Source organism: Channa argus, chromosome 16, assembly GCF_033026475.1.
Source record: "Channa argus isolate prfri chromosome 16, Channa argus male v1.0, whole genome shotgun sequence".
Classification (NCBI taxonomy): Eukaryota; Metazoa; Chordata; class Actinopteri; order Anabantiformes; family Channidae; genus Channa; species Channa argus.
Window position 1 is genome coordinate 18,390,511 of NC_090212.1, and position 12,700 is coordinate 18,403,210.

A 12,700-nucleotide genomic window follows, 5' to 3' on the forward strand; every position below is an offset into this window, starting at 1 on the left:
CCTTTTCAGGTAGTTTGTAATTGCTAAAGCTGTGATCAAATTCATTTGTGGACTAATAAAGCGGAACAAAGAATCTGATCCATTTCTTAGCTGACAGGATCTGAATGATTGATACAAGCACCCTTTACAGTAATATCCTTATTTATTTACATCAGATGTAAACATTCAACTCTTGACATGAATCTAAGTGTAGTAAAAGGCATGTTTACTTGTATAAAAAACAGAATGTAAACTTTTGGCAACCTTGCTTGTTAATGCTGAGAGGGGAATGTGAAAGGGGGCATCTTAAGTGTAAAAACCATAGTTCCTTCAGGAATGTGCAGTTTTTGGCAATGCTAATGGAAAAAGGCTCTTCATAAATATTAAACTGACATGATTCTTACTTTGATTTCCTTTAAGTAGAAAAACACATTATAGGTACTTTGTTTGTACTAAACATATCATAAAATACATCTGTGCAATTCTAGCAGTAATCGTGGCTCAGACTGATCTTCAGTAGTTCACCGTTCCTCTTTTTATTAAGTTGGAAACACTAAGAACCCCTGCAGTCTTTTAGAAAGTCAAGCAAGTTAGCTGCAAATTCTGGAGAAGTCACAAAAACACAATATTCAGTATAGATGCTGGTCTCTTACCCTGACTGTACCAATCACAGTATCCCATAGCATTACAATACACCAAGTTGCTTTTTTGCCTACATTGTATTCATATTGTGTCACAAAAATAGAGAGAAAAGTTGTTTGTGGTTATATGATAACACAATTGAGTTGTTTAGATTTTTTTTGGAGCTGCTGCAGAGCACCAAAATACTCAAGTTATTAAAAATTGCTGCATTATTACACAAAAAAGCAACTTCACATTATAAGTACCTCTCACACAATTACCTGACTGCTTATTAGATAGGAAATGCTGAATGTACAGAACATCAAAACCATAATGGAACTAATTAAATGAAAGATAACAGAAATGATAAGGACTCTTTAGAGAGCTGAGATAGACGGTGGTTCAGAGTTTAATTAGTCCCACTCAATTCCGAGAAGCTCACAGCTGATGTCCCAGAGTCTCCTTGCTGTCTCCTCACTTCTTCCCTGCGGGGCTACAAAGGCAGGACTGCAGTCGCTGAAACGAAAGGAGGTGGAATGATTACGACATAAGGGAGAAAGATGGTGTGAGTCATCTCTCTGGGTGCTGAGATCTAATTTCTCTTTGACCTTGTGCATGATAACTATATTTGGTGACATAATTTACCATTCGCCGCTTTGAGCTATTGAATATGCATGCTTGATGCAATTAGCCACAGGCTGCTTAAATGAAGCAGGGCACGCTCCTCATGGGGGAATTGAATCCCGATGTTCCATTTCCGGGGGAAGACAATGTCCAGTAGACAAACGTAGTCATGCAGACCCTTAGTTGTGTTAGTCTTACAATTTTCATTTGCAATATGAAGCTGTAACGTTTAAAACAATGCTTGGTCTCTTAAGAAGGCTCAAATACAAGTGAGCAATAGTACTCGATGGTGATCGATGTAACTGGCAACAACCCTTTTTTTTTCATTTATGTAGCAAACCCCCATATGAAAACCCTAAACCAAATAACTGCTTACATTACAAGGAATATAAATGTGAACAAAGTCAAAGCCCAGCAATGAGACATTTTCACCAGTATTAGTGGTAACAATATAATATAATAAAAAAAAAAAAACACAAACTGTATAATGGAAAAACCATGTCCAAGTCATTCATGTAGAATAAGTTTGACAAATGTAGATTTTTTTGGGTCTTTGTTTTGAGGCAGGCAGCTTTTGTGCAAGCTTGTGTCAGTCACATTATAGTCACTAATAAATAAAATGAGATTATCACATCTACAGGATCCCATGACTGTTACGAAATTCAGTGTTTTTCCCTTCTAAATTTTCCCATCTTATATTTTGCTTTGACAATAACAAATGTTGACTGATTAATGTCAGGTAGTTAACGTATGATTTATGCTTATTCATTATGCATCACATATTTTTCTGAAAACTCATCCAGTAAATAATTCGATTTTAAAGCTTGAATGATTAGAGCTAATTGAAATACAACAGTGCATACTTAAATATGTGAACAGCAAAAGGTCAATTTATATCCAGCAGCAATTTTTATTCATAAGTTAATAAGTCTTTTAAAAAGATGCGCAGGTCTTGTCACACCTACCTGAAGTGTTTCCCAGAGACTGAGTGCAGCTCGTCTGCCACAGCACAGTAGATGCTGGTCTGTGCTCCTTCCCGTGGCGTTTTTAGGAACATGGAGAAGACTGTGAACAGTATGGTCATGAGAGTCGAGTGTCTGGTCAGGTCAGAGTTCACTGTCCCCGGGTGGACGGAGTTCACAGTGACATTGGTACCTGTAAGAAGAACATATTAACTGTAATTCACCTTTATAATCTGCACCCTTTATTACCCTTATGAAAAAGAAGTTTAAAGGTACTAAAAGTTTGGAAGCTGCATGTTGTTGAAATGTGAGTTTAGTCATGTTGAGTTATTCTTCCTTTTTTTTTACTGTCCTCACCTCTAAGCTTAGTTGTTACTACCCTATTTGCAGACCACCTGTCCATTCTCCCATGTTTTGTGTGCTTGTATCTGCATATTTTGTGTACCTTTGAGTCTACGGGACAACTCTCTGGCAAAACAAATGTTTGCCAATTTGCTCTGGCAGTATGCTAATCCGCTGTTGTAGCTTCCCTGGCTGTGAAGGTCGTGGAAGCGGATCCAGCCGAAGTTGTGTGCCAGAGAGGAGACCACCACAATTCGGGCCGGTGCGCTGCGCTTCAGCAGCCCCATCAGTAGGTGCGTCAACAGGAAATGACCTGCCGGATTTCAGACACTCATTTAGTACTTCACTGGAAGTGTTATTTGTATTGTATTTACTTTTATTTGTATGTGACAAATAAGTTTGATTACTGTACATGTTTTAACAATACTACTTGTGGGCGAGTCATAGATGCTATTAGCTGATAATTAATTGAATGTATCATGAGTCCTTGAATGTATCCAACTCATTTTATCTGTTTTTTTTTATTATTAAATGAGTTTTTCTTTTTTGTGACTAATTCCAGTTTATAGTTTCTTACAGTAAGTGGCATCAAACGTGAGTTTATACAGCTAAAACTAGCTTGAAAATGTCCGACATTTGTTAATATTGACAGATGTTATACTCAGCAGTTACGTTTAGCCAAAGATTATGGATTATTCTTTTTTAAAAAGACATTAATCTGTGTTTATTTTTTAGCAAAAGCCCCCAAAAATATATTTTTCTGGAAAGTCACAACAGGTTTTAATGGCTTGGTTTCAAGAATCTTATTCAGTGCAGAAAATACTGTTAGATATGACAGATTTTTTTTCCAAATACACTATGTTTTTGGACATTATAGAGCTTTATTTAAACTTTTGCTTAACCCAGATTATTAATAAATTAAGAAAATAATATGAGAAATTATTAGACTTGTGCCTTGTGGAATCTGGCCGTTCTGTACAGGGTTTGTGATTTCGTGGAGTTCCTCTGGGTACTCAGTTTTTTTCCATAGTCAGAAGACATGACTCTAAATGGCCCCTAGATATGAATGTGAGCATGAATTGTTTATTTTTTCTCCATGTTGGAGCTGGAATAGACGAATTGTCGGACAGAAAGTTTTTGCAGGTTCAGATGTCATTTTAGGAAATTCTATCCAGTGGATGAATCAGTAAATTAATCCATCAGATTCTACATTCTGTGAAAATAATTGATTGGATGCAATTCCAAAAATTTCTCACCCAAGTGATTGACTCCAATATGCATCTCAAACCCATCAGTGGTTTTCGTGTAAGGACACATCATCACTCCAGCATTGTTGATTAGGATATGAAGATTGTTAACCTCTGAATAAAAATAATCATAATAATAATAATAATAAAGAAATGGCAGCTGTGATGCCTATTAAGTAACAACAAGGCAGTATACAGCCGTACTTACCCCTCAGGAATTTCTCTGCAAAGGCTCGTATAGAGGAAGTATCTGCCAAATCGAGCTCCCGAACCTCCACTTGTGCGTTGGGGTTTGCAGCTCGTATACTGGCTGCAGCCTCCTCACCCTTTTGCACATCTCGGCAAGCCATAATCACCCTAGCTCCTGTTATACAAAAGCAAGTCACAGGTTGAGCTATGAATTTGTATTTCAATAAAGGATGTACAGGCCAAGTGCCGTAAATTCAGGAATAGTTGAGGTGCTCTGGAAGACAGAAAAGAGGTAGTTGCAGCATATAAACATTCTTCAGATATTCTCATTTAACTTTATTTATCTTGTGTGTGGTCTACACCTGCACATAAGATGGTTCTGTTTGTTCTGTTGTTGCTTGTTAAAGAAAACTTTTGAAACACAAATTCTCCTGCTCGTAATGTAAGCTGGACTTCACCCCCACTCTTCAACCCCTTCACTGGCTTCCTATGAAATATATAGATTTGAAAATGCTTCTTCTGACTTTTCAAAGCTCTTCATTAACTTGCTTTACCATTCCAAACACTCCACCTCATACTCTCTGATCCTCTGCAACGGGCCTACAATGGGACCTTCCGCATGCTTGACTATCATTTGCTGTAGAGATTTATCTATTTAGTTTTCTTTAGCTTAACTTTTAACAAACCAGCCTTTCTTGGGTTTTCTTAAGTAAAATAAAAATAAATAAAAAGTATTACTTATACACGTAACTCACGGGATAAGCTGAAAGCGCAGAAAAATACATGCAAAACAACATGATATAATAAAAATACATTTTACATACATAATATAATGACATGATATTTAAACCTTGTTGCCTTGACCCATGAGATACTAATGTGTTTTATTTTTGTTGTGGGTAGAAGTAAAAGTCACCTCTCATCACCAGGTCCAGGGTGGTCTCTTTACCAATCCCTGTGTTTGCTCCAGTGATGAGGACTGTCTTCCCATCCAGACGAGTTGTAGATTTACACACTCCTCCAGCTGCGTATTTCCTGCATATGGCAGCTGATTAGTACAAGAGACACTGCATCATGTACTAAAACACACAACTCCATCAAAATGACTAGAAGCCCCTTCTGCAGTCTGCAGAAACCATGCCCCCATTTCGAGTGTACAATAAGGCCTGGCTTAATTATTCATACAGAAACTTGTACAATGAGTACTCCAGAGCGCCAAGTCGTACGACCCACGCCACTGTACAGGGCCGCCCCACAACCAATGGCTCTGTCGGGGTAATGGATACAAATATAACTCCTCCCACGCTCAGCTTCCTGATAGGCCTGAGCAGCTCTGATGGATGACAGCCGGTTCATCTCCATGCAAAAACTCCCACAGCTCCATCATTCTGTTTCATTGATTTTCTGCTCAGAAATTCAGTCAGCGTCGCGTAAAATAAGAGGTGATTTGAACATGCATGTGCATGCAAAAGGTCGATCTGTTGCTTTAAGCATGCACACTGTTGTGTAATAACATACATGCACCTCACCAGTACAATCAGACGACCTGTCAACCAACTAAAAACCGTAACTGTGCATTCTACTGGTCTTACAGTGGAATGAATAACTGCATTATTTGCTGCTTACCGTATATGTGGGGCAAATAAAATCACCAATAACGTGACCACTCCAAGGCCCGCGATAATTAATAAAAGCCACATTATGGCACCAATGTGCGTTCTTCTGTCTCTTCTAGTTGGACGCCACTGGTCTGTAAGGCGGAACAGCTGATAAAGAAGCATGAAGCAAAGAGAAGTGCAGAGCGTAGCTGGGATGAGCTACACTGCAAACGGAATCATGGGATTGTAGTTTTTACTATTAAAACTAAAACTCGACACCTTTATATCATGAGAGCGAAAGTTACTGTTCTAGTAGAATGTATTAGTTTTGTGTACCCGAAAATTGCTAATGTATGATGCAAATTGAAAGACTGGTAACGGCTATTTTGTTGATAATAATTATGTAGGTTTTCGTAAAATCCTTTATTTTGTTATTTGGTTGTTTTACATTAATATTATATTTTTTCATTTTATGTGCTTCATTGTGTTTGTGCGTTTTAAAATTAATTTCCCAGTTTTGTTGAAACGGTGTATGCATAATTATCCAATACAAACAGATAAATTCCAGGAATCAAATATATTTAATGTTTTAAATAAATTGAAATTATTTTCTTAAACAACTTAATTCGACATTATGATTTAAGTTAGTGTTTGTTACTATAAATAATTGATCAAAACAAGCAACCAGCAAAGTTAAGTAACTACAAACTATTACATAACCATATACAAATATCAATGTTCTCCTAACATTTCCATTCATTGTTTTTAATTTGCAAGAATAATAAAAATCAAAATAATTTATGAAATACGAAAAAGAAACAAAATACAATGTTCACACTTAGCTCGGTTTAAAAAACTACATTCCCGAGAAGGCGTAGGAAAAAGCTGTCTTGCAGTGTGCCTGAATAAAATTGTTTTCATCATTTTTAGGTGATTGTATTTTAGCTGTAACATTGATTGCTTAAGCTATACTCCTGTGCAGAATGTGTGATTTGGTCTGATTTTTAAAATAAAAACTACATGAAAATATATTTTTGGTTTGTTTGTTTCGGTCTGGAGTTTAGGAGGCATGGTCACGAGGTCCATCATGCGGAAGAGTCTCGCGGATGTGATTATCGAATCCAGGCAAAACAAAACAACACGATTAAAATAAATCGTTGTGGCTATCATTAGTGCTGTATTTGACCCCAAAAAAATACAGGTGAGCAAAACCTACGGGAAAATGTCGTCGGAAGAATTTGAGAAGTTGCACGAAATCTACAGATCTCTGTATGAAGAGCTCAAGCTAATGCCAGAAAGAGCTCTGAAGTGCCAGGGAGGTAAACAGTTTGTCTCTATGTTAACATTAGCCAACCACCTAAACAACATAATAGGTCAGAAGCTGTGTTATGTGCTGTAAAACTGAATGTTGTATTGTAACTACAGAAGAGAGGAAGAGGCTGGTGAGGACCTTCGATGAGAGACAGGGGGAGGCTGAGGAAGTGGTAGGCTGCTGTTTCGTTGTGATTTGCAAGTGATGTTTAATTTCTGGTTTTAATGAAATCTCTGTCTTAAGATAAAGAAAAATTGTCAAGTTTCCTTAAAGGTTAAAACGACTTTGCTCTTTAATAACAAGCTGGGTCTGACAGGCGTTTGCCTCACAAAAAACTAATTGAAAAAAAAAATCAGCTTCTTTGATTATGTGAATATCGAAAAGTTTAGATACTCAAAATAAGACGTGACCTACTTAAAATGACGTCAATTTTTATGGACGTTTTACTAAACATATGCTAGTTGTTGCAAATCTGTATATCACCCTTATTAGCTTCTAGACTGTGATAGCAAATCAATGTGGTACTTAGAGTTTTAGGATGAGAGATGACAGAAGGACACAGTCAGTATGCACCTTACCCAAAAATCCCCCCAACACAAGAAATACAAGCTCAGATTCTTTGGTCCAGATCTATATTTTACTAAAGCACAGAAGGTGAAATCATTTATTGAGAAGTTAAAACGGATCCTTTTGATAACATTAATATGCAAGTTCAGAATTGCTCATAAATAAGGTTTCTGCAGAAATGCAAAATGTTTAGCCTCTGTTATGTTTCATTTCACTGCATATTCAAATAGAGAAGAACTTCAAAAACTGGAAAAAGATTTGTTACCTGACACTAGTTGTGAAACAAAGAAGAGTAGCTGGTAAAGGCTTAGCTGACTTAAACTACTTTAAAATTACTTTAACTACTGACAGCTGATAATCCATAATATTTCCATAATTTATTATAAATTTAGTGGAATAAAATAGAATTACTCAAGTATAGTACCTCAAAGACTGTATACAAGTACAGTACTTGTGTAAAGTAGTTCTAGTACTAGTTCTTACCTATGTCTTATTTACCAGCTCTAAAAATATTTGACACTACAGAGAAGAAAAATATAAGTAAACCATATTTATGATTGAGGTACTTGGTATTAGCAAGTCAACATAATAACATTTTTAGCAGCTCACAGTTTTTTTAAACTCTGTAAAAAAACATCGTTGTACCCACACCCCTAAAAAACGTTATGCTTTCTGTGATCGTTCCTTCAGTTCACACTAACCATTACACAGCTTTCTTCAGCCTAAACTCTTTCAATAAGCTACAGGCCTCTTCGCTATGTGTAGTTTCTCAGAACAATGAGTAATCTAAAATTTGCCAGTCCAAGAATTATGGAGAGTGATCCAGCATCATGTTGATGATTCCTCACCTTTGAGGAACCATCAGTAATTTGAATTTGATTCCCTGAGAAACTGGTAATTAATGTTGTGACCTGAGAGCTGGATTTATATGCTGAGCATTTTTTAAACTAGTTACTGATTTAGTCTGACACAAGAGCAATAAATCCTGCTGTCATCATTTTGAGAGTGTTTGGATCAAGTTGAAAGGTTTTAGTTTATGGTACTATTGAAGCTCGGTTGGTTAGGCAGTCGTCCACGGGTCAGCGGTTCGATCCGCGGTCCCCGCTATATGTCGAAGTCTCTCTGGGCAAGACACTGAACCCCGAACAGCCCTTGCCCATCCCCTGCTGTGCAGTGCTGGTACAAGCCTAGTAGGAATTGGGGAGGGTTGCGTCAGGAAGGGCATCCGGCGTAAAAACTGTGTCAAATCAACATGAGGACAATGATCCGCTGTGGCGACCCTGAACTCCCGGGATAGGCCGAAAGGACCAAAAAAAAAACCCCAAAAACTGTTGAATTGTAATGTTATTTTACATTTTATGTAGCAGTTTTACAAGCTTAGTAAAAGTAATGGATTATTTTAACGTGTACAGAATATTTTTCTAAGTCTTTGTAGAAACTGAGTATTAAACTGTGAGTTGTAATGAACTGTGTTCCTTTTTTATTTTGTTCTTGGCTCTTTGGGAATAGTTTGAACATGATTTCATAATTAAATTTTTTCATTTGATTTCAGTTTTACGTTTTTTGTTATGATATACTATATATACCACTATGCTGTATAGGGGAAACCTACCCTACCCTAATGTACTTTGTTTACAAGCTGGAATTATAAGATACAATTTTGTTTTCCCTTTCAGTTACAAGGAATGGAAGAAGAGCTGCGTACTGCTCCTTCCTCTTACAGAACTGCTATGAGCACAAAGCTGCGCCTTTACCGTAGGGATATGGGCAAACTGCAGAGGGACATGAAAAACTCCGCTTCTGGCGTCGGCTCCTCTTTCCAGCCAGTGGATGGAAGTCATCAAGGCATCTATTCTACCCAAAATCACCAAAGTGTGAGGCTGTTGTGTTTATTATGCTATGAAATTGTGAGAGTTATTAAAAGACCAAAAACCACTTATGTGTTTGATGCTGCTCGATGTTTTGCAACAGCAACATTGTGTGAACACCTTATTTAAGTCAGAGCTAGGGTAAGATTTTCTGGACTTACTTTATTTTTTGCTGGGCTATTCTTTATTTCCTTAAAATGGTGTCTGATTTTTCAATGGAACAACATGCAGAGAGAGACCTCTAAATGTTTCTGCAACAATTTACACAATGAGACATTTTCATGTGAAATAACATCTGGGAATGTACTTAACAAAACTAAGGGAGATCTAAGAAACAGTAACGGCATCTTGACAATATTTTTTGTTCCCAGTAAATGTTTTTTCAGCTCTTCTGTCACAGTATTATTTATTCTGGGTGGATTTGCCATTTTTACCCACCTCTGCAGACACACTTGCAATCTCAGAGAACTTTGCTGCTCCAGGGCACAGAATCACTGAACAATGCCAGCCAGAGCATTGAACGAAGCCAACGCATCGCAGCTGAGACGGACCAGATTGGCACAGATATCATCGAGGAGCTGGGAGAACAGAGGGAACAACTGGACCGCACAAGGAACAGAGTGAGCTGTGAACTGTTATTGTGCTACTATTTTATGGAATGAGGTGGTGACGGCGTGCTAGTTTGACTAGCTGCAGTTTAAATTTGTGACACGTTGGTCAATTGGTTCTCTACTTATTTTACTTAGTATGGAGCAAAACAGGATGGTACAGCTTAACAAAATGTTTTCGCTTATTCATGTTTGAATTGACCTTAGTTATGTTTTCTCAGAATAACTAATAATTACACAATTAATACTTGGAGATGATGCAAAATATGATTTTGTCAGGCCGGGGGTTTATTTAATCTCTTATGTCATCTTTTTATCGTTTAGTTGGTGAATACTGGAGAGAACCTCAGTCGAAGTCGGAAAGTACTTCGTGCTATGTCACGCCGGTAAGAAGTAACCCTGGGAACCAACTGAATAATCAGTAACAATTGTATGGGTGATACTTTTAAAAAAACATCACTTGGAATATTTAAAACCTATTTTTTCTTAGTAAGTAATTTCTAATCCACTGAAGTGTTCTGTTGTATTTTACTTAATCAAAAAAAAGATTAATAATATAATAACATGATTCATTTTAAAATGAAATTACATAAAATTGGTGGATTCTGCTTGTGGAACACTGACCAGTTATTTTTTGTTTTTTTCTGTCTTTTAGCCTGATGACCAACAAGTTGCTTCTATCTGTGATCATTTTAATGGAGCTGGCAATCCTGGGTGCTGTTGTTTATCTCAAGTTCTTCCGTAAATAAAGCCAGTCAAAGCTCCAGGGTAAACCCAGGCTCTCTACGCCTGTCTCCACCCAGTAGCAATAATGCTGATCTGCTGCATTCAGCCAACTGAGAGTGCAAATAAGGACAATGGCATGGTTGAGTAATGAACTTCTACTGAGAGGGGATTCTGTCCATTTGACAAAAATGAAAAAAACACTTGAACCTGTTAATGGATTAAACCTAGAGAAAGACCGTGGAACAACTGAGAATTTCACTGTTGCAGAATGTTAACACACCGGATGCACTGCAGAAGGATTATTTTTGGTCATTTTTGGAGATTCTTTGTGAAGTTTTATTTGAATCAGATTATGGGCTTCTTATACCTACATGTGCACATTTCCTGGTGATTGTAGTTGTAAAATGTTACTTAAAAACCGTTGCATCACAGCTCTGTGAGGCTCCGAAATTCTCAGTTGGAATAATATACTGTTAGTATACAACAAAGTGGTATTGTGAATTATTTATATTGTAGTAAACAATAGTAGTGATGAAATACAACAGCTCAAGGCTATTTTTGTACCATCTCCATGCACAGTATTCAAACAGGTGTATGGAGCTTATTTTCCCAGTTTAAAGAATTGGGAAAGACCTCAGGCCAAATTTGTCAGTGAGACGTTGTTGGAAACTTCTATCAGATGCTAATTTACATTTGCAGTTAATGGTGTTCTCTAATCACTGTATCATAAGAAATAGGAAGTCACTGTTGAAATAGGCTTCAGTAATTCTTGTTTGACAGTCAACGGACTGAAGCTAAACTTTAACCTCAGTTTCCATTGTATCAAATATTTTCAGGGAAGGGAGCTAAGCAGGCCAAAAACACCTGCTGACATCACTTACATCTTTTTACAGGCCAAACCCAAGATCGTGGGTAAACACCATCTGTTACTATGAATTAATTTTCAAATGTTATAAGGGTATTTTTAGTGCTGTGTTCTTAAAGTGGTACATCTGCCACAGTGTTTTTATACCGCATTAATTTCATGCCTTCCTGGAGTGAAGTACCAAAACATGTTTGTTATTGTTGTATTGACTAAAGAGAACCTATCAGATGTTGAAACGGAAAAATTTGATTGGCTTTTGAGAAACACTAATATTAGATGCCAGCAACACGTTTAAGAAAAGGTCAAACGGTGTATTTACATTTCAGTTTGCTTCTGTTTTTACAGCATTCTGTAAGTGTTCTGGCACTATGGAGGGAATTTTGTCTCATTTTTCAGCTGCGTAAGGGTTTGGGGCCTTTTTTTTTCAAGAAAAGATTTTTGCTTCATAATGTGCCTAACAATTTCAATTGGTGGCAGGTCTGAATTCCAAGCAGGTCAGTTTAGCCCCTAGACTCTTTTACTATGGAGTCATGCTGGTATAATATGTTCAGAATGTTTTTGGGCATTGTTTTGTTGAAGTACACGAGGACTAACCAAAAAAAAAAAAAAAATCTGGATGGCAATGTTTGTTCAAAACTTAAATCAGCGCCTTCACAGATATGAATGTTGCCCATGCAGCATGCACTAATCCGTCCCTCCAGAATTTGGATGAACTTTTTTTTTTTTTTTGATTGTTACATACAAAAATGATTTAAATTACATAATCGTTAGACCACTTTGCCTCAGTCCAATTTTATATAAGTTTGGGTTCAGACAAGGCGGTGCCCTTTCTTGATTTTTTTTATGTGTAAGATTTTTTTCTGGGGAGGCAGTGGGGAACTGTTTTCACCGACGCTGGTTTTCAGAGGTGTTCCTGAGCCCATGCAGTCATTTGCAACATAGGATAATATTTTGTTAATGCAGCTTATGATGCAATTTCATCACCAGATATGCTAGTAAAAAAGTTCAAAGTACAAACAGTTTTTTTTCCCTTTTTCTTTTTCTGTAACTTGAATTATCTATACCCATGCTCATGGCTCTGTGGATTGCAATTTTGGTCATTTCAAATTTAATACCCCAATTACTCAGTACTGAACTCTTTACAATAATAGACTGCCATGAATTCTTTTACAGATGTTCTTGTTCATCAGGG

The 12,700-nt window shown here is 37.0% G+C and overlaps 2 protein-coding genes across 2 annotated transcripts; one reads left to right on the top strand and one right to left on the bottom strand.

Moving 5' to 3' along the window:
- Positions 1-123: 123 nt before the first annotated feature.
- rdh12 (retinol dehydrogenase 12) lies at positions 124-5,763 on the bottom strand. Its single transcript, XM_067478579.1, has 7 exons — positions 5,591-5,763; positions 4,881-4,999; positions 3,984-4,139; positions 3,785-3,889; positions 2,632-2,841; positions 2,190-2,379; positions 124-1,116 (listed from the first exon to the last, which is right to left on the bottom strand). Exons 1-7 carry the CDS (start codon positions 5,743-5,745, stop codon positions 1,014-1,016), a joined length of 1,038 nt encoding a protein of 345 aa, XP_067334680.1. The 5' UTR covers positions 5,746-5,763; the 3' UTR covers positions 124-1,013.
- Positions 5,764-6,631: 868 nt separating this feature from the next.
- vti1b (vesicle transport through interaction with t-SNAREs 1B) lies at positions 6,632-12,496 on the top strand. Its single transcript, XM_067478580.1, has 6 exons — positions 6,632-6,881; positions 6,988-7,046; positions 9,118-9,315; positions 9,756-9,929; positions 10,242-10,303; positions 10,573-12,496. The coding sequence occupies exons 1-6, from the start codon at positions 6,785-6,787 to the stop codon at positions 10,664-10,666; spliced, it is 684 nt and encodes a 227-aa protein (XP_067334681.1). The 5' UTR covers positions 6,632-6,784; the 3' UTR covers positions 10,667-12,496.
- The last annotated feature ends 204 nt before the right edge of the window (positions 12,497-12,700 follow it).